The 22,714-nt window shown below is 44.5% G+C and overlaps 1 protein-coding gene across 1 annotated transcript in view; it reads right to left on the bottom strand.

Annotated features, from left to right (window-relative positions):
• The window catches only part of INTS9 (integrator complex subunit 9), a 60,766-nt gene that overhangs the window by 21,115 nt on the left and 16,937 nt on the right, over positions 1 to 22,714 (bottom strand). The window contains exons 7-11 of the mRNA XM_040059955.2: positions 18,777 to 18,897; positions 16,948 to 17,082; positions 14,219 to 14,330; positions 8,592 to 8,772; positions 6,334 to 6,394 (exon numbers count right to left, since the gene is read on the bottom strand). Coding sequence (XP_039915889.1) covers positions 6,334 to 6,394; positions 8,592 to 8,772; positions 14,219 to 14,330; positions 16,948 to 17,082; positions 18,777 to 18,897 — 610 coding nt within the window. The remainder of the gene's footprint in view (positions 1 to 6,333; positions 6,395 to 8,591; positions 8,773 to 14,218; positions 14,331 to 16,947; positions 17,083 to 18,776; positions 18,898 to 22,714) is intronic.

Here is a 22,714-nt window from a genome sequence, read left to right as displayed (position 1 = left end):
AAAGGGTTCACACAAAGTCGAATCCACTGAAAAAGAACAGACCGACTTTCCCTTCCTGAACCATCTCTGAAACCAGGAATAAACTTGAACTAAGAGCAAGAAGATGTTTTGCAGACACAGTGCAATCAGCTCTGCAGGTGGAACAGATTTCTTTACTAAGATGGAGAAGTTTATTTATCAAGGCACTTTTCTAAGAGTTTTGCTTTATTTCTCCTGCCACTGTTCTCTAATCTGCAAAACAAGGCGCAACTTAAAAAGCAATTTAGTAACCAGGCTGTGAAGCACTGTCATGCAATATTTTGCAAGTTTTTTTTCCTTGGCAGGTATATGCTTCCATCTCCAGCATGAAAATAATTGTAAATACAGTTTTAAAGAGCAAAGAATTTAACACATGAAATCACAGATTGAACAGCTGAGAGAAAAACCATGGAGACAAAGAGTGTGAGGGAGGGAAGGGGGCTGGCTCCCTTTGTCAGCCAGTTTTAAAAGGAGGTTGGGCTGTTCAAGAAATCATAGAATCCTGGAATGGTTTGGGTTGGGAAGGAACCCTAAAGTTCATCCTGTTCCTGCCATGGGCAGTAGCACCTTCCATGATCCCAGGTTGTTCCAAGCCCTGTCCAACCTGGCCTTGGACACTTCCAGGGATCCAAGGGCTGCCACAGCTTCTCTGGGAATCTGTGCCAGGGCCTCCCCACCCTCACAGGGAAGATTTTCCCCCTATTATTTCATCTAAACCTTCCCCACTTCAGCTTAAGGCCATTTCCCCTTGTCCTGTGTCACTTTTCACCATGGCTGATCTAAGGCGCCTGCATGGGAATGAAGAGAAACTGAGAATTCTCAGCCACTTGTGCACCACAAAGCACCTCAGAATTCAAGGTTATTACACAATTCTGTACATGCACATGGATCATTTCCACGTGGACCCTTGAATCGTGGAGGAAGTAGAAGCTGGACTACATTTTCTGCAGTTTACAAGTAATAGCTAGTTCCTATTTAATCTTCAAGAGGGAAATTGGAAAAAAACCCACCCAATAACTGCTCTGGCAGTTGACAGGCACTGAATCTCAAAAACATTTCTGCAATTATACTGGTAAAGATTTCTGATTAACACATCTGGAGTGCAGGGTTTAGAATCTAAACTTAGCTTCAGTAATAAAAGCTGCAGTTTAGCAGACAATGGGTAAAACAAATTTAAATCCATAAAATACTGACATTTAAATGAACTTGCAGGAAATGGCCTCAAAAACCGTTTTTTTCCATTAGGTTGTTTTGTTTTTTTTTGTTTTTGAGAGAAGCCAAAAGTCTCAAAACTGAAATTGCAGAAGCAGTTTCAACTGGGTAAACTGGAAGAGGAAGATGATTTCTATTTCAAACATTAAACGGGACATGTAACATTCCAGGGGAAAACCTTTCCAGGGACAGGCAGCTAGGTCAGGGAAAGACATTTCTACAGCCAGCATTGATCTAAGACACCCCTGAAAACCACAAATTGTTGTTCCAGCATCTTCTTTCACAGGTTCCTTCAAATGATATTTATCTGCATTGCAGCTTTCAGATCTTTGGGAAGATGTGAGAGCAGCACTGGATGTGGAAAGCAGTGAACAGCTCATTTCCCTGCCATACCTCCACAAACGCTCACTGCTCAGCAACATAAAAGCTGTATTTTCTTCAAAGTTATGGAAGCTTCAAATCCCCTCCTACTGCTTTGTAAAGAGCCACAGGAGCTCTAATCCAGTTTTCAGGAGCTCGTTGGTGATGATTTCTTTTTCATCTTTTCTTTTTATCTTGCCAGATCTTTCCTGGTCAGTCTGGTGAGGCTTCAGAGCTCAGCTCACAATCCCTGCCTCTCACAGGTGGACAGAGCAGGGGTGAAAGGCTACAAAACCAAGTTTAGAGACATTCTACCCACTCCAGTGAGAGAGCAGCTGGTGGATTTTAGAGTCTACAGTAAAGTCTCTTCCAATCACAAAAATATACGGAGCTGACCTTGCAAAATGGGTCCAACAAAATTTCCCAGCTCATTAAAGGGACGGAGTTCATAATGATTTGTGCAGGTTTTTTGTAGCTCCAGATGAGATGGGGTGTGTCAACCTTTGCTGTGCCACAGTCAGACCTCCAGCCTGGGCCAAACCCAATGCCTGGCACTGAGCCAGCCAAGATTTCCACAGTGGGCCTGGTTTCTGGAGAGCACAAGCAACATTCAAAAAGCATCTTTTTACAGAAAGAACCACTATTGACTGAAAGCTTAAGAGATAGGGGCTGGTAAAGCACTGAATCAAGAGCGAGAGCTGCGTTTTTCTGAAATCCCAAATGGTTCTGTGCTTCCCTTTAAAGCTGCAGACTTGATTTACAGGGTCAGCAACTGCTGCTATAAACAGGATAAATCTCCAGAGCCTTTGTGTACCCTTTGTGGTGAAGTGAGCCAAAATACACCGACATTTACTCCGTGTGTGTGCGTGTGCTCTGTATCCAGAATTTGGAACAGATGTGGCTCCTATCAGGGAATGAGAGATGCATTTATTACTTCACCTCCCTCACTCCCTTCATCAGAACAACACTAACAGAGGCCTAATTTCATCTCAGAATATCCAGAGTTGGAAGGCACCCCCATGGATCACCAACTCCTATATGATAATATTTATAACACAGTTCTATAAAACAAACCATAATACTCCACAATCACCTGGTTCCAGGTATTTCTTTAAAAGTGCTATGCAGGAACTGGTAAATGGAGGAGGGAATCAAAGATGAAGAAGACAAATGCTGGTATTTAAGACCACAAAATCAATATTACTCCCACCCTGGCTCTTTTTTGAGTCAGAAAAAAAGGGTTTCTGCAGCCATTTCTCTTAGATCTTGCTAACAGAATCCTTAATAAGAGCACAGTAAATCCAAATCCTCCCTCCACTGGCAAATACTGATCAATACAAATTACCTCTCAAATTTTATTGTTGCAGACATTTAGAGGAGTCTGGATTCACTTATTTTAGAGCCTGAAATTGTCCATGTAAAGATCGAACGGAGAGGAACAATTCAGCTACAACAACTGAGCCATTCCTTATAAACATAAAGCCTCCACCTCCACGAAAGGGATGGGGCAGAGTACGCAATCCATGGATCCTGTTAAAATCATCAAGGAGAGCCCTAATTCCTCATCTGGGGCTGTGCTGGGATGGGATATTCCCACATGGAATTTGGTAAGACACCAAATTTGGTATTCTGGGATACCTGAATAACAAATCTAAGCTAAACAAATTACTGGTTTATGCTCCACAGTATTTCAGCAAGGCACTGTGGAGCTTCAATCTCAGTCTATTTAGACAGTTGATCCTTGGATATAATGGATGCAAGGGCTTGGAAGTGAAAGCCACCCCCTGCTTTGCCAGCCTGTGTTGACAAATATTTGGCATCTGCGGTTTTTGACTTCGCAGTCAGAGCAACTCTTCCCTCAGAAACACCTTTAAAAGGAGCTCTTTTAGTTAGTGCACCACTAAAAGGCTGCAGGAGAGACTTCAACAAGAACCTGGACACTCCATTTTTATTAACTTTAGCAGGAGCTGATGTTCAAATCCATCCCTACAAACCTGAAGCACCTCAGCCCACACTCCTTGCTCCTAGCGGAGGGAAAGTGTTCCCTGTTCACTCAGACTGGATTTTAGGAAGCAAACTGCCACCACAAGAACTGCACCAGGACTGTGTGGGAGGAGATAAGATGAACATCTACTGCTCCATTAAAGTGGAATTAAACAAGGAGGGAGAAATGTTTTGGGTTCTCTGCAGAGCTGAACACGTGTCTGGTTTTATTCAGCGGAGCAGAACAAGGAACGAGTTCAAAACACGCGACATAAATCATAAACCGAAAATTTCCACGCTGAGAGAATGCAAAAGCTTCAAAACAGCTGAGTGTAGAGAGTGAGGAGAAATAAAAGTAGTAATTGTAGAGACAATGAAGATGCTTTTATTTACCCTCCTGTGGCAATAATAAAGGCTTCGTTAAGTGAAATGCCAAATACAATCACAGCTGATTAAAGGAAGGCATTATTCTGTTCTACTACACATCAGGCACTGCTGGAACTCGTTGCTACAAGGGACAACATCGAGGATTCGGGGGATTTTTTTTGCCTTCCTTGTTTTCAAATCTTGCTGTTTATACAACTAACAGGAACATCGAATTTCAGGACCAGCAGCATGCTGGGCTGGGTTTGTTCTGTGGATAATTAGAAGCTTATTTCCTGGCCTGTCCCTCTCTGATGTATCATGCCAGGCGTGTTATTAATGCTTCCTAAGAAGTAAGAGGCATGTCTGAGTAATTCCCTATTTTCCTCCAACAACGGAGCAGTTAAGCACATCTTTTCATGATGGGCAATTTCAGCACAGGTTACATTGCACAAGCCTAGCATTACTCTGAAAAAGCCAAGCAATTCTCCACTAACAACCTCTCTGATAGAAACCATCATTCACTGTCTGCTTCTGATACTCATTAAAAATCCCCTGAAGTGCCAGTAAGCAAAGCTCCTGCCTGGGTGGGGAGGGGGTTGTGGAGGCCCAGGATTGTGCTGGGAGAGGTTTTATGGATGTTTCACACTGTGTGAATGAAATTCAGTGTCAGGTGTAAGATTTTGGAGATGTAACAAGGGGCCCAAGGTACGTGTGAGCACCCGGGTCCTGGCAGGGACACCCCATGGGATGTCCTACGCTGCACCTGGAACAGGCACGTTCCTCCCTCTGTGCAGGGAAGCTGAGCTGGGATCCACTGCTGGGAGGCCTTTCCTACATAATTACCCTGATCTACACATGAAGCACAGGGCAGTTCTTGCAAAGCTGTTCCAACAATTTGGCAAAATCTCACAATCAACAGGGCCCCGGAGAATATAAAACGTCCCAGGAATTAGAGGACGGAGTTATCACTCTATAAACACAAAGACTCATCGTATAAGATGGGTTAATTAATCCAGTCTTTGACAGCTGCATGTTTGGCTTCTCATTTTTGGATGGGTTTTCACTTAAATCTGCCAGTTCCAGTGAATATTGTAAACCAGAATGTGGGCTGCCAGTGAATGCAATGACACTGTGGATGGACAAGGACACCCCAGAAAGCAGCCAGTAGCAAGGCCGCAGAGCCTCGTACGCAGAGAATTTGGAATTGATTTATCAGTGGGAATGAATTTTTTGGTTATAAAATAAGTGGTGAACAGGTGGCTTGCCCTGCAGTCCACATTATTCTTGGTAACAGATTATACATAATTCACTGCACATCCTGCTTGAAACACATTCAAGCATCTGGAAAGAAGGAGGGCCCCTGGTCAGATCCTACTTCTAACAACGCCTTTGAAGCACCTACAGATGATAGATATGATGGGTAATGGCAATTTCCAGAACAAGTCCCTGGATGAGATAGCTCAGAGGAAAAAAACACCCAGTGTCTGTAAAAGCATTGAATTTCTGGGCTTAAACCTGCCATGGCCACTCTGCACATCTCATCAGACAGTCTGGACCACAGCAGCTAAAAGAGCCAGGTTTCTGCATGTCCCAGGTGGTTCAGTGGCTCACAGGAGGAGGATTTAGCTAAAATTCTCAGTCCTGTTTCTTCCTTTCCCAGTCTGCCTCTTGTTTACTTCAGCAGGAAACCTACCTGTTCCCAGGGGAGAATTTCCTGTCCTGATACGTGAGGTAACTCTGAAGGCATCAGTTACATTTAATGTCTGCTTGGCAAAAGCTTCCCCTCAAATTCTTATCTTGCTGCAGGGAAATCCTCCAAATTTAGGAGCCTCATTCCTCTTTGCTTCATTACAATGCTCAAGGATTTCGTTTAAAATTGCCACTGACAGCACTCAGAGCTGCAAACTTTAAATTTTGATATAAAATCTCTCTTTCAAGACACCATTCCTCCTGCAGCAGATATGGTGCCTGCTTCAGGGAGGGAGGAAGGAGCTGGCATGACTAAGCTGTCTCTGATAACAAGCTCTTAGTTTCACAGACTTGGAAATAAACTGCTTGGACAAAGGGAATGCTCGTGGTTGCAGTTGATGAGAGCAAACATCCCACACCAGATCTCTTTCTGAGGGGGAAGGAGTGAACAAGGCCAGCCTGGGCAAGTGATAGGCTGGAATAAACAGGGTAATTTTGGAGTTTAGGGAACACCATCACTCATTCCTCCCCCTCGCTCCCAAATTCATCACAGAAAGCAAAGGAAAAAAAAAAAAACCAAACCAACCCACTTTTATGAAAAATTAAACAAAACTTAAATAGCTGCAGAAGGGTTCATCAGAAAAAAAGACAGCTACACTGTGTGGACTGTGATTCAGAAAGTGAATAAGACCATGGTTAACTCACCTCAGCGTGGGGAAAAGGAGGTTCTGGAAGATACACCTTTGTTTGTTTGTTATGACACAACCTTTAAAAGAAAAGGAAAGCAGCCAGAGTCAGAGGTGCAGCACATCCTGCAGCATCTGCTGCCATCTACTGTTACACTTCTGGAGAAAACTGGTTTGGATCTGAGGCACCAGCCGCAAAATCACCGATTTGCCCTGAGGCTGCCAGAGTTTCTGCTTGGAGGACCCACACCTACAGGACACATCACCTCAGCCACAGCAGGGTCACACAGACAAGGTGCAAGGCAGCTGAAGGTAACTCTGTACACACTGGAGCAGAGCTCCTCTGCTGCTCAAGACAAATCTGTAACTCAGCATCCACAACGGTGCCTCATCCACATCTCAGCTTTTGCAAAGCCGAATCATCTGTCAACAGAAAAATCCCACTTGCCTCGTCCCACTTCTCGGCAGTGACTTGGTCCTTTTGCTCATTCTCATCCAATTCCCCTGTGCATTTTATCATTGGAGTTCAATGTTGGTAAACTGCCTCTCCTCACAGCCCGAGGCTCACTGTGACCTGGCATTTTCCATCAATCACTTCTCTTTAAAAGAGATATTGGGAGCTGTTGATGAGCTCTACCCAGACTCCTGATTCATCCTATTACAGCAGCTAAAAAAAGCTGTTTGTCAGAGGTCTGGGTGACGTTACAATGATCTGCAGTGACACAGTGCTGGTGGCTTTTCTGGGAAACGCTGCCTGGCTCATACTTGGACTTTGTTAAAAAGAAATGAGCCTTGGTCAAACTAATTTTGATTACATCTAAGGGATACTAAGAGCAAGGCATTTCCTCTAGCTGAGTAGAGGGTAGAATTAAAGGCTTGAATCTCTGAATATCAACCACAGCTCTGAAGCCAAATCCCTGTTTTACAGATGTTCAACCTTTGCCTCCATTTCCATGTATATCCACCAGATTTCAATCCTCTTTACAATTCTCCTGAGGGATTAATTCCCACAAGACTTCCAGGACATGGCTTTTCTTTCCTGAACTCCAAAATCTGGAGAGGAAGAAGAGAAGAGCTGCCTTATTGTACTTAATATTCTACAGCATGTCTCCATTGGTAAGAATTCGGGAAGAGTTCCAAGTGGTTGGGTTCTCCTTTCCAGGGCTCAGAATCACAGAATGGTTGAGGTTGGGAGGAATCTGAGATCACAAAATCCAAGCCCTGCTCAAGCACTCTCAGCAGAGCAGATCATCCAGGCCTGTGTCCAGTTGGATTTTGATGTCTCCATAACCTCTCTGCACAGAGACTGCAGTGTTTCACAGAACCACAGAATCAAGGAATGGTTTGGGTTGGAAGGGATCTGAAAGATCATCCAGTTCCAGCCCCCTGCCATGGGCAGGGATGCCTTCCACCATCCCAGGTTGCTCCAAGCCCCACCCAACCTGGCCTTGGACACTTCCAGGGGTGGAGCAGCCACAGCTTCCCTGGGCAGCCTGTGCCAGGGCCTCACCATCCTCACAGGGAAGAATTTCTTCCCAATATCCCATCTAACCCTGCCCTCTGGCAAGTTAAATCCCCTACCCCAATGGAATTTAATGGATATTAATTTGTTCTTCCAGAGGGCCCTGCTGAAGAGACTGAGCCCCTTCCTATCAGGTGTTTCTAAGATCCCCCTGAGCCTTCTGCTCTTGTCCGGGCTGGAGAGGCCCAGCTCCCTCAGCCCCCCCTCATATCCATGGCCCTGTGCTGGCCTCATTCCAGAAATCCCACATCCTTCTGCTACTGGGGAGACCAGAACCACATAGAAGACCGTCCATGTGGCCTCAGCAGTGCTGAGCAGAGCAGGATCTCCTCTCCTGACCTGCTGGCTCTGCTCTGCCTCACGCAGCCCAGGACACTCTTGGATTTTTCTTGCCATGGCTCAGCAAAATTAAACCTGAAAACTCTATTTTGCTTAGCCAGGGACTTCATGGTAGAACTTGAGGGGGGGATAAGACTTGCAAACAAGCACAGCTAAAACTCACTCAAGTCAGGAACGTAATTTACTCATTAGGGTAAGCACCAAAAAGCAGAGATTGAGTTTGCACATTCTATAGGAAACGATCCTTCCCTAATTATAGAAGACTTCCTTACACACACACACACCCTCCCTGGTGACTCCAGGAACGTGTTCACAATCCTAACCAGGTGCATTTTAGAATCTGTGAGGCAGAGAAAACCTGCACCTGCCTCTTCCCACGGCTGAGGGTGCACTTGGGGCTGCCCTGGCACACCTACCACTCAGCAAAGATCTGGGAGAACTCCAGGGAGCTGTTGGCAACAGGTGAGATGAAATAAAAGGGGACGTTGGAGAGTCCTGCAGAGTCAATGTACTGATAGAGGCACTCCAGCAGGTCGTAGATCACTCCAGAGGGGTAACAGGGAACCAGGACATTGCCTCCATTCCGGACAGTCATCGCTAAGGGAGAGACAACGAGAGAAATCAATTCGCTGGGTTCCTATTTAAACTTTTCATCAATTCCTTTCATCCGATTCTTATACAAAAAGCAGCTTTTGCATGAATTAGCACAAGGCATTATGCACGTGAGTCGGGAAGAAAACCTCTGGTCATTAGATACATTCATTTCCTGCCTTCTCCAGGCTCAGTGGAGCCATTCTCCTCCTTTAGCTGGGGACACAGGACAGCCTGAGCACACGGGAAACTCCTGACAGGAGAGGGCAGCCGTGCACTGGCACAGGAGGATAAAAGAGTGACACAAACCACCTCGGCATCAAAATAAACCCTGCTCCATCTCTCAGCCAAAAGCACTGCACATGGTGAGCTGTTCAGGGCTTGGATCTCAGGTTAAAAGCCGAAGGTGTGGTTATTTCAAACAGCACTCAGAGCCAGAAATGGGTGATGGAATGTTTGTCCTTTTTAAAAACTCTAAATATTTCTGTCCTCTCTGTATAACAAGAACAATTTAAAACTTGCAGACAGCAGGGGGATAGATAAAAAATGAGGAGAAGAAGGAAATACAGGTTTACTCTGTAATTGAGACAGATCTGAGCACAACAGCAAAAGCAAGCAGAGCAAACATCGTGTTCTTTTGGCAGAATGAATTACAAAAACACTGCGCCTTCTGGGAGAGGAGAAATACTTTGTTCAGCTCAGTGAGCAATTTCACCCGTGGTTGTGGGGTAGAACCATCCACTGCTGTTAACTCCAGTGCAGCAGCAGTTACAAAATGCACCAAGCATTCCGCGAAAAGCCGTGGAAGAGCCTCAAAATACAAATATTGCATCCCCCTCCCAAATCCCTTCCTTGACTTCAGTTTCTTGCTGAGCTTCGTTGGGATAGGCATTTAGCACTTTAAGGGTGTTTTTGTCCCTGATGGGACAGAATCTTCCTCGCAGAAGATTCTTCTGGATGGATGTTTAAGTTTTATGGAGTTCAGGGAGATGCACAGCCTAGCAGGATTTTTCACGTGCATTTGTGGTTGTTTTACTCCTTGTAGCAGTCGGTGCCTCTGACACAGTGCTATCAACAACTGCTGATCAAAGGCCCCTTGTTTATCACTTAGAATACAACTGCAGGGTAGGGGATTTATTTCTCCAGGCCATATGCAAACTATACCATCCAAATATTTGTGGAGGTGAACGGCAGTAGATCACGTTTGTCCAGAATTCGAGATGTTCCCAAACATCCCAGCGATGTGTGACATTATCCCCCTCACATGGGCAAATCTAAACTATCCCAGCTGTAAACAGGATGCGAAGAGAGCAACGAGGAGGTTAAGAACAACATTTTCAAAGCCATCTGGAGGTGGAAGTTGAGGCTCTGGCTCCAGGACCTGAATTTACACTGAGACATCACACACCCAAAAATTCTCCAGAGGAAAGCAAAGTACCTACACCCACTGCAGCAGGAATGGGATGCAGAATAGAGGTTAAAGAATGTATCAGGCCACAAAAAGCGTGAGCTCCATTCCTTTGTGGTGCTTTGAGGTTGGAGGCTGGGTGCCCACCAAAGCTGCTCAATCACACAGCTGGGCAGGGGAGAAAATGTAACAAAAAGCTTGTGGGGAGTGTTAAAACCAGGGAGAGATCAATGACTAATCAGCATCATGGACAAAACCTCTCTCTACAGGGCACAGGCCCGGGCAGGACCCTGCTCCAGTGTGGGTTCCCCACAGGGTCACAGCCTCCTTCAGGCATCCTCTGCTCCAGTGTGGGGTCTCCATGGAGTCACAGCCTCCTTCTGGCATCCCCTGCTCCAGTGTGGGGTCCCCATGGAGTCACAGCCTCCTTCAGGCATCCTCTGCTCCAGTGTGGGGTCCCCATGGAGTCACAGCCTCCTTCAGGCATCCTCTGCTCCAGTGTGGGGTTTCTATGGAATCACAGCCTCCTTCAGGCATCCCCTGCTCCAGTGTGGGTTCCCCATGGGGTCACAGCCTCCTTCAGGCATCCTCTGCTCCAGTGTGGGGTTTCTATGGGGTCACAGCCTCCTTCAGGCATCCCCTGCTCCAGTGTGGGGTCTCCAGGGGCTGCAGATGGATTTCTGCTCCCCCCTGGACCCCCACAGGCTGCAGGGACACAGCTGCCTCACCCTGGGATGCTCCCTGGGCTGGGAATCTCAGCTTTGGTGCCTGAAGCAGCTCCTGCCTCTTCTTCCTCACTGCCCTGGGGGTCTGCAGGGGTCTTCCTTGCTCTCCTCTTCCCTGGCTGCAATTACTCCTGCACAGTACCTTCTTTCCCCTCTCTTCACTCTGTTATCCCAGAAGTGCTGCCACCTCTGATGGGCTTGGCCTTGGCCAGCAGTGGGTCCATCCTGGAGCCAGCAGGGATGGGGGAAACTTCTGGAGACCCCTCACAGAAACCACCCCTGTAGCCCTACCAAAACCTGGCCCATGCCAAACCTGAATTCCCAGCTCTCCCTTCCTCACAGCCACTGGTTCCCTGGAAACCTCAAACCTTCTCTGCTGAGAACAAGCCCAAGTTCAAGATCCCTGGGGCCACTGAGGAAATCGAGAGGGTGAAGTCTTGGAGGAGGTGTCAGCTTGAGTTTCTGTCCCCAGTAAAACTGCAGAGCTGGTCAGCAATAATGGATATAAAATCACAATCCAGGGAGTGGAGAATGATTCCAGCCAGGTGCCCACCAGGCCAGGGATCCACAAAGGGTTAAGAATCACCTCCCAGCCTCTGCAAAACAGGGGTGGAAACACAAGCAGCAGGTCCAGTCTGGCTCTCTGCAGCCCTGCAACAGCTTTTCAGAGCTGTCAGTAAGAGGACACATCTATCTGAAAGTTGTTCAAAGCCCAATTTATCTTGGTGACTGACGGATGCTCTCTCCTGATAAAAGTTGTATAATAATCTTGGCATTTCAAATTTAGTCTCCTTCAGCAGCTCCATAACAAGTTGTTCAATTTACAACTCACAAAGAGATCCTCGCTTTCCCAACAGCTGCTGCCACAAGGTCGAGTTGGCACCTAAAAAGCAAACTGTGCTCTTTTCTGCTCTCTATAAACACACACAGCCTCACACTGACACAAAATATCACCAACTCTCCCCACAGACAGCCTGGCAGCTTTGCTGCTGGTGCCCAAGGCAATGTGGAAATAAAACTGCTCTCCTTGAGCTGCAGAGTGCTGGGGCTGCAGCGCTGAGCAGGGGAAAAAAAGGGGCTTGGGGTAAACTGAGAGGAAGCTGGAGGTGGGACAGTGTGGGGAGGAAATTGTGTGTGCCTTGGGAATCCTGGGAATCGGGGCTGCAGCTCCTCGCGTTGGGATGGAAACAGAGACGGAGGTGGAATTTTCACACTTCCATTTCTGTGCTTCACATCCCTCCTTCACAAGCATGTTGGTAGCTCCTCATACACACTTTGGGTGAATTTTTCTCTGCTTTAGAGTTTTTTACCTTGAGTATTCTGAGCTGCTTGTGCACTCCCTTCCCATTTTGGAAGGCAGAAAACACAGATGAAAGCTACTGTGCTCAGCCTGCCTACTCAGTTGCTTTTCCCAGTAATCCATTGCTTTTGGACTTTTTTACATATTTGAAAGAAAACTGATTCTCTGTTTTCCTGGTGTTGGGTAGATAAATATAGCTGGTGTTATGTAAAAAGACAGCCCTAAACAGCATTAATATAGAATTATTTAATTTCTTCAGATTGCTGGTTTTTTGGCAAGTAGCACTCAAATTCCAGATTCTTACAAAGGCATTATTTTAAACATGTATCTTCCTTTGGTCTTTCAGGATTTTTTTCATTTCTCTGAGTTTGCTGCATTCAAGACAGAAATTGGCTGGAGGACCTGCAAAGCCCTGAAAATAGCTCAGAATGTTTCTGTAAAGCAGAACAAGTTGTGCAAACAGCCACCTGTGCTGACACATGTAACATGTTTATTTACACACAGTGAACTTTTGGATTCCGCCCTGGCCCAACTATAGCTCTAATTTAATTTAATTTGTAAATGCATTTTAATTAACAGTCTCACTCTTGTTTACTCAGCATGAGAGGAGGGGATTGTGTCTGTCAGGGGGACAGTGACCCCCCTGAAGGTCCAGGGGGGACAGAGAAGGGCAGCACATCTGGATTTACCAAAACAAGGTCACCAGAGCTGATGTGCCGCAGCTCACAGGGTAATAAAATTCACAGTGTTTAAAAACAATGAAAGCACAGGTGAAATACACACACGTGAAAACACACATTTAGGAAAGGAAAGTCACAGGTGTTAACACAGCTTCAAGGGGAGGCTGAACAAAACCACTGGACATCGTTAACTACACAATCTAATTCAGGAAATTCCTGAAATAAAAAGGCTTAAAAATCATGAGAGGAAAGTATCCCAGAATGTCATCCTGCTCTCCTGCTCTTCTTCAGGCATCTGCACACAGTCCCTCTTGGAGCCAGGATGTTGGCAGGGAGGATCTTTAGTAAAACCCATGATTATCATTCTTACAAAATGCCAAAATGTGCTCTATTAACAGATATTTAGGATCATTGAGTGGGTTGGAAGGGACGTTAGGGATCATCCAGTTCCAACCCCCTGCCACGGGCAGGGTTCCATTCCACCAGACCAGGAATTTAGTCTGATTTAGTTTTGTCATGTCTTTTGGTAACCTTTGTCAGGATCATCCTATCAGGAGCTTTTTCGTTTTATTTATAAAAAGTGGGGAATTTGAAATTAAAGGGAAGATCTCTGTTAAAAGAACAGTACACACAGAGCAGGACAGAGATGGAAAAGTGGTTTGATGAAAGAAGGATGAGAGCACAGAGGAACCGAGCAGGGGGAAGGGGAGAAAAGGAGAGAACAGCACTGGATGTGACATTCCAAACAGGCTGGAAAATGCTGCCATTCACACTGATATCACAGCTTTGCAATTATCAGCTTTTCCAGCTGTGAAAGCGTCTGATTAGGTTTTATATTTCTGGGGGGTCTATAAATATATCTTGACTTTTTTTTTTTTTTTTTTAACAGAGATTGTGCTGTTTGCTTTTGATATATTTAAAAGTCAGGTGTAAGAAGGGAAGCAGATGTGCTTGTTTTCAAAACTGAAAGTCATAAAAAAGCATGTAAAGGTTTTACTCTGGCTGATACACAGGAAGGAAATGGTAATATTTCAGCTGGCAACAATATCCACATAGCCTGTTGGCAGTCAAGTGACACACTTAGGAAACCAGGAGCAGCAGATGATTAAATCTCTTTATACCTGCTCCATTCCAAAACATTTCAGGTACAACTTGTGTCTCTCCAAGCACTTACTGCATTAATGACATCGGGAGCACATCGTAAAATCTAAACAGGTAGTTTTATGCCAGCAGCTATAGCTGGACAACTTATTCAGTTCCTGGAATCTCAGAATTATTTCCCACCCAAAGCCGTGAATAAGATGATAAAACAGGCAGGAGATTTCTCCCAGTGACCTACCCAGGTTGCTGCAGAACTCCCCCACCATTCCATCGGGGTTGGCAGTGGGGATCTGGGTCAGCCCCGTCAGGATGAGAACGTCGCTGTTTTTAAGAGAAGCCTGGTCCATGGGCTGGAACAGAGAGTAGGGAAATAAGATCAGGAATGGGAGACTTTCTCCAGGCAGGGCGTAATACTCACCATAGTCACCAAACATTTTACACTTCATACTCGTCCATCTGTGGAAACCTAACTCATTTTATAGTGGTATTTTGTTATAGCAGAATGAAAATGCAAACCCATTTCTCTGCATTAGCAAACAGAAAGTAGATATTCAGAAATTAGACATCAGTGTGACACTAAAGACATATTCTTGATACTGAAAATGTAGCATGATCCAATCTTGATAAGGTAAAATCCAATTCTCTCTCTGCAGATGGTGAAAAGGTAACTTTGAGCCTCACTGGGTTGGGATGCCCTTCCCACAGCTACTGATTAGACAAAAGTGATCAACTGCTGGCAGTTGTGTGGTATTTTATGGTTATTTACTCTCAATATACAACTCTTTCCAGTCTCACCAACCAGGAAAGATTTCTGCCAGAAGAGACAGATGAAGAGATTTCCCCTGCTGAACCTCCAAGACCACTGTAAGGTCAATTCTCCTGCTCACAGCTCTCCAGAGCCATTCTAAAGCAGTTGAGAAGGACCCTGCTCTGTTAAACAGGCTGGGGAATTTCATATCAGCTCTGACAGGAGTTTAAACTGTGCACCCCCTCGTAGGATCAGACCTGACACGTGAGATTTATCACAATCTTTGACTGTCTCCCGTGTGTCCATGAAAATGAAATGCCAATAATGCAATAAAAAATAATATGGAATCTGCCTGTGATAATGTACGTAATGATTATGGCATATTAGATCCACATAATTTCAGATGCCATTGCACTGAGAGGGCCTGCATTGATTTTTGTGGGTTAATGTAAAGAATATGTCTTAAAAGGCTTTTAGTGACATGTCTGAACCTGTGCTGTCAACTCCTGTTCTCCACTTCAGTGGCAACAGTGTCAATTCCAGCCTCAGGAGAGGGGGAGGCAAAATTTCAATGGAAACCATCTGCCAGAAGAATAGGGAACAGTCAATGGTGCCAGGCCTAAATCCCAATTCTCTGGAAAAGCAGCTCTGGATATGTTCAAAATATATCCTTTTTAAAAACAAAGTGCAGTGACTGTTTTCACATCCTGCTAAAAAAAATGGGAATTTCATTATGAACTTCTCATCATGATCCTATGGAGAACCAAGACAGAAAACAACTTTTCACTCTCTGAGGAAGAAATGAATTCTTGCTCACAACTCTGACTCTGTGCCGCTCGAGACATTGTTATCATTACATATTGTCTGTCAAACATCTAAGAGATGATGAAGAGGTGGTTGGAAGCTCCCAAAACCCACATACAGAAACACCAGATTGTAACAGCCTGTGCTGGTGCTCAAACGGACGAACCCCAGGACAAAAACTATCCATTGTCTTCAAAAAGCATCTGGAAGCTAATGCAAGACAATGACGATATGGGGTAACATCTGTGATGTGGAAAATAACAAGGAAAGTACAAACTGAATGTGATTTTAACGATCTCTTAAACTATTCCTTCTAAAGATGTGCCCATGAGCAGCTCACTCAGACCATTCCCTGCCACTGGCACTTAATTTCCTTCAAAGCAGAGATTTTTACCAGAAGCTTCCAGAGAAACGTTCCCCTTTGGAAAATGATGAAGCCTGGCCAGTCTGACCTGCTAAACTAAATCACATTTCATGTCAGTGAGGAGAAAACATTCTCAGTTACCAAATTACTTCAAACCGGGCAACGTTTCTCCTCACAGAAATATTCCATTCACACGTTGTCAAATACTGCTGCTCCTTCTCTAGGAGCACAGCCCAGGATGGAATGAGGCTGATGAGAAACATGGATTTAGAGGCTCTGATACATTCTGGGCACCTAAGGATGGCCATACTATTAAGGAGCATTTTATCTACTCTAGTTTCTCAGCTGAGAACAAGCTTTTAAGTGAGGGATGCTCAGAAGCAAAGCTCTCCAGCAGACACCCACCTAGGGGGAAATCACTTACCGATCAAAAACCCGACACGTCTTCTAAATTATTTTTAAATACCTCCTGCAATAATGCTTTTAACTATTTTGACAACTTCTGAAGCGCACGGCACTGCAAACTTCAAGCCTTTCTTTGCACTAAGAATTTATGGATCTAGAGAGAATTAATTTACTGGAAATTACATCTGCAGCACTATAAAGACTTTGCCCTTAGCAGAGCAGGGTGGAAAAGTTGGCAGCCACAAAGCTATCATTCCTCCTAAGGAAGGATGTTTCAGAAGTGATATAAAGCAGTCTGTGAACTGTCTGTGAAGATTCTTCAGTCAAATATGGATTTTTTTAAAAAAGTCACTAATGCTCTTTCATTTAATTCTATTGAAAATTTCCTCTTTAGAGTGAAAGACAATTCCACAGTTTTAAGTGAACATCAAATCACCAATAACAAAGGATTTTAGTTATCTTTCCCCCATAACGATTGATACCTGTCATTTGTCAGGCTATGTCTTATCAATGCCCATTAAGTGCAGGCACTGATAATGCAGTTACCTTAGTATGGCCTCTAACCTAAACCTGATCCCAGCTGGAATAACCTCTCTTTTTTGAGCAAAAGCTCCTCCTAAAGACTAAGAAAAGTCAGGGGCTGTACCTGAGGGTGTGTTGTAAGCAGAGAAGATCCTGAAACATAAGAAACCTTTTCATAGTGTGACTGGATAATCCAGTTGGAACTCCCGAGAGCGTAGCCTGAGCTCAGAGGGGTGACCTGCACAGCACCAAACAGCTCCTGAAACACACAGTGAGAGACATGAACTTGAGAGAGCCCCAAAAGAAGTCAGGACAGGTCATTTTATCATCTGGGATGGGAATTTCAAATGCAGTTCTGCTGCTCAAAGCCTTTGTGAAGCTGTTCTGCTGGGAATTACATCTGCTGGTTTTACCCACCCACGTCTAGCAGGACACACACTGAGGAAAAGCTTTTCCTGAGGCAGGGCCTCCATAAAGTCTCTCCTCCACGTGAATTTTATGGCATCTGAGTTCACACTGAACAATACCTCAAAATGAAGGAATCAACAAGGGTCTTGATCCTCTGCCTGCCTCTGCTGTATTGAAGAAGTTTGTGGGAGCTTGACATCTTTGAAGACTCCATTCTCCTTTAGTCAAATTAAATTGGTATTGGCCAGCAGGAGAGAAGGAAGGACAAGTACTTCTATATTGATATAAAACTATGCTTGGGTTGCAAATTTAATGTGGAAAACAAACTTAACCTCAAACTCACTTGCCTTCTAACTTTATTTCTTTTTCAACGCTACCTGCTGGTGATTTAGCAACAACACCCTACAAACTCAATCCACATTTTAGTTTCAGTGTAAGCAACCTGACAGTTGCCTCCTTCCCAGGTGTCATCAGGAATTGTATTCCTTCATCTGTACCCAAGCATGTGGAATATTTGTTTGGAGAAGGGAAAATAAACCGTCATGTACAGACCTCCCTAATGTGATCCACCTTCAGCTTACTGAATAATAGAACAAGCATCTGATTCATGCAATACTAAGGATTTTTCTAGTATTTCAATACATATTTGGATGCCTTGAAAAACAAAGTGGGGAGCTGTCATTCCTCAGAGTGTGTAAGCCAAGGCTGTAAAGTTTGATTATTCGAAAAGTTAGCTTTGGGAAGAGAAAAAATATAGGTTTTTCTTCCCAGTAACTATAAAAGAATGATTGGCTCAGATGGACAGATCTAAAATAAGGGGAGATGCATCCACACTATGAGGACAGTCAAAAATGAACTGTAACAATCCATAGCTAATGAGGAGTCACAACTTACTTTAACCCATATTTTTATTTTTCATGGCCTCTGAGCAGCAAAACCAGTTATCACAGCCCAAACAAGAGCAGGGATCATGGCCAACATGCTGCCTGCAATCCATATGGGATCTGCAGACCATGGAATTGTTGGTTCAGTTCATTCTAGAAACTACACTGGATTATAGTCAACAGCATTACAGACAATAACTGTTAGCTGGGAGCCCTGGGAAAGGAGATTCTGAAGTTCACATTGAACCATTAGGTTTTGTTTACAATCCCTAATTTACAGTATGAAACAAAGTGGAGGCTAAAGCACTCAAAAGATTCCCAGAAGTGAGACAGGGGAGCTGGGAAGGGGATGTGGCTTAGAGACGGAGAGGATACATTCACTCCTTGCATCCTCCCAGCTCTCAGCGGGCCAGCCATCAGCTCCAAATTTGAGGGCACGCCGCCTTAAAATTGGCCTCCCCAAGGAAGGGAAGAAATAAATGGATATTCCCTGATTTCACCAAACAGGAGCCCTTCCTAGGAGGCAGACTGAGGGGCAGTCTGTGTAATCCTGTCTTGCTTGCCTAGGCCAGGCTAACTAGATCCAACACAGGATCTAGAGGGGACAAAGCCGGGGAAGGGTTGTTGGTGTTGCCCTGAGGGCAGCTGTCCAGGTACTCACGATTTTCTGGGAATAGCCCACCAGCTGGATCTTGCTGAGGGCTGCGTTCACCTCCGGCATGGTGTAGCACTTCCTCCACATGGACACCTCCACCGCGTCCTTCAGCGGGGCCGGCAGCAACCTGCGAACACCAGCGGGACGTTCTGTGGGGATCCAGAACAACAGCTGGTGCTGGACCAGCCTCTGCAACCATTTATGTTCTCCAGATCTTTGATTTTTTACCCTTTTCAATTCATATTTTCAGCATGCTTGGTGCTTCAAAGTGAGGAGCAGAGCCATGCTTCCCCATCCGCCTCACCCTGAGCATTGCTCTTCTCCAGCTCTCTTTGTTGCTGCTCTGTCCAGCCCTGGCATCAAAGCAGCAGCTGTGATCAAGCTGTGATCACAACTCTTGTGGTATTTTCACCATTGATTAAAAGTGCTGGCTGATCTGAGATGTCAACATGAAATGCAACTCCAGCACAGGGATCTTGGATCAGTGTCTACTTTTCCTATCATAATAATCTGAATAATACCCTGATAATCTGAAACAATCTGGTGATTAAAGTACAGTTACCACAGCATGAGCAGGGATGGCTCTGCCCTGATTTCTGCCACTGGTCTCTTCCAAGAGCACGTGTCCCTGCTTCCCTGCCTCCAATCCCCCTTCCCTTCCGAGTGCCCTGGCAGGGATACACGAGCTGACGCTGCAGAGCTCCTCGAAATCCCCTCCACGGAAGTATTTAAGATGTTTTACACCAAAGTAAGATCCATCCATTCTGCTCCTCACAGACATTGCAAGTCAGCTGGCCGGCGTTGTCAAGGGAAGAAGTGAACTATAATGTCACAGGCTGCAAGAGGGATGGGAACTTCTGGGAAATAAATCTTCCTTAGCAACATGAACCGAAGCAGGAAGCAGCACAGCTGCCAAATGTGTAAGAAGAATAGGATTTTTTTTTTTTTTTTTTTTTTTTTTTTTGTATATTAAACCAATGCTAAATCAAAGGCTAATTCAAACCAATTTCCAAAGATTTATGGAAATTGGTCAAGTTTCTTTGATCAATTTGTTTAAAGGAATTTAATTTATTGTTATATCTACTAGGTCAGTGAACTCCTCCATAATTTAAGATACTGAAGAAAGGATTAAGGGCAGCTCTTGCCAAGAGCACAGCACATGTCCAGAACGATAACTGTAATTCCAGCACATGCTGGCTGAAAGCACCCCGTGCTTCAGGAAACAAACAAAGCCTTCAAGGTCTTTTTTGGGAAGTCGTAAGCAACAAAAGGCCACACGATGTGGAGAGTTGTCCACCACTGCACTGAAGCAAATTGCCTGTAAAAGCCTTTAACCTACCCGAAGAAGCATTTAGTGTTGGATGCTTTCAGGAGCTTCTCTTCTGGGAAGAGGAAAATATTTCTCCAGGTAATGGAGAAAGTGGGGAATTGTCCTTGGTGACTGAAGGAAGTTTCTCTTAGCCTTGACTGTGGCTACACTGAAAATATTCTGATCCCTGGCAGAGACCAGCGGCACCAGTCTCCTCCTGGTCAATGCAAAGGGTGACATTTAATGTATGACATAAAATCCCAAGATTGTTTAAAGGGAGAGGAGGATGGCAGCACCAAACTACACCAGACCACAGCCTCCCTCGTGCCCTGCTCAGCCTCAGGAAACAGCCTGTTTCAAACACTTTAAAAGATAAAGGAAACATCAAACAAGAAGTCAACAAAGTGCCTTTCATAAGGCAAACCTTCTCTTTAGCCCCTGAATCCCAATCGGTGTGAAAGATATCCTGGCTGACATCTGCAGAGCTTCCATGAGACTGCTCACTTGAAATAAAACCCAGTGGCAATAAAACTGGCTGAGCAATTAGTTCAGACTGGATCTGATAATGGAAAAATGTAAACCGCTATAATGAACTTATTATATTTTACACAGTGTTTGCATTTAAAATGCCCCAGTGCTTTATCTAATGAAGATGATGATACTTTGTGTTTTATACTAACTGTTTGGAGTAGAACTAGCTGAACTGTAAAGCAGTAATGGGGATTGATCAGCCTGAAAAATTAAAAGTTAGACTCAGAAGTAATAAGTATTCTGTTCTAGCAACAGCCAAGTAGGAAAAAAAACCACCTCAATTCATCAAGATCACATTTTCTTAAGTAACGGATGTCAGTCCAAGCCTGCATGTGCCATTAGCCAGGTGCTAATTTGGGGATCAGTGAATGTTTTGCTCTAATAATCAGTTCCATTCATGCCTGCATGACACTTGTCACCAAGGCATCTCAAAACACTTTGCAAACATTAATTAAAGTCCCTGTGTGCCCTCTGTGCTGGATGGGAGCTCTGTTTTACAGATGCACGGGGAGGTGAAGGGGGAAACTCAGGGCACAGGTGGGGCAGAGGTGGAGGAGGAGTTCACATTTGTCCCCTTGTTCCAGCTCAAAGGCAACATTGGTTCATACCAGCTGAGTTTATTATACACAAATTTATGTTATTAAACAGCTGTTTAGTAGCTCCCACCTCCCTGCTACCCCTTAACAGCAGCTACAGGATGGAACTACGAATTTTGGGGGACATCCCCAGCAAGAGGGGAGAGAAACATTTATTTTAAATACCCCTGCAAGGTAAAAAGGGCTCCAGTCTTCTACAGCAGCTGAATCAGAACAAAGATTCCCTCTCTGTGCTCTCCTCTGGAATAATCTGCGGCATGCAAAGTGCCAGGCAGCACTTTTCCTAAAATATGACCACCAGGAAAGTGACATTATATGAGCAGCAAGATATACGATTCTCCTTTAAACCATGCATACAAAACACGCCTGGTGTGACAGGAATAACGGCTCCAGTCCTCTCTCTCCACACACTGGGAGCTTCAGCAGTGGCTCTGGGCCGGGCAGTGGACCCCAAAATATAAAAAAACCCCTCACTATTCTGAAAATCCTGCTGAACTTTAGTGAATTTAGTTTTGCTTCACATCCGAGTTGACATCTGCTTGTCTTCTTCAGAAGAGTGACAGTTCCAAGACCGCTCCTCAATTCAGCAGGGGAACACAACCTACAGCTAAAACCACGGTGATTTGGATTTTTAATTTTTGCTCCGTGTGTTTGAAAATATCGAGACTAGTCTTCTAATGTAAGAAGTAATTCACTTTTAGGAAACTTCTAAATCAAGCCATCTTAAGAATTAGGAGTATAAAATGGGAGAGCAATTAAAAATGCACAAAGCAGCTTTTAAAAATAACTTTTTAATCAACCAACCCTATCTTTAAAATGTGCTAAAACCAAAACTGTCTCTTCCAAGGAACATGCTGTGCACCTAAAATTGTTTTTATTCCCAAGGAAAGCAGCAGCTGCAATTAGTAAACTGTATGGATAATTTTTAGGTTCCATAGGCTCTCAAAACTCTGAGCATCTTGTTTGGGTATATGGCCTGAATAATGGACATGGTGCTTCCAAAGAACCATTTTATTCAGATTTTGATTTGTTTTTCAGCTTTGGAAAGCCAAAAAGCCCACCTCTGCTGTTCAGGTGTAAAAGAAGATGGGAAGAAAGGCAACACCAGTGACCTCCAACAGCTGTCTTGACTTTCTTAGTATGTCAGCAAACATGAATGTAAATACCATTTAAATTTAAATTACACCAATGCAGTATCATTAAATTTAAATAGCCTGTTCATTTCACCAACTTTTTATGCTGTTAATACCCAGTTCTGCTGGTTTTATCTATCATCATGGAGCTGAACTGTGTGAGGGGAGATCAGGGGAGGCTTTGCTGTTACCAAGTCTTCCTCCAAGAATTTATGAGGTTGGAAAACCAACAATGCTCAAAAATGATTAAAGAAAGAATGGACCCAAGGAGTCACCGCAGCAAATCTCAATCAAGTGGTGGGAGCTGAGCCATCCTCAGAGTGACTCCCAAACTCTGGTGCTCTGGGACAATCACCTTCCCTGGGACTTGTTCCT

Source organism: Hirundo rustica, chromosome 3 (assembly GCF_015227805.2).
Source record: "Hirundo rustica isolate bHirRus1 chromosome 3, bHirRus1.pri.v3, whole genome shotgun sequence".
In the NCBI taxonomy this organism is placed as follows: Eukaryota; Metazoa; Chordata; class Aves; order Passeriformes; family Hirundinidae; genus Hirundo; species Hirundo rustica.
This window is presented reverse-complemented; position numbering and strand designations above follow the sequence as displayed.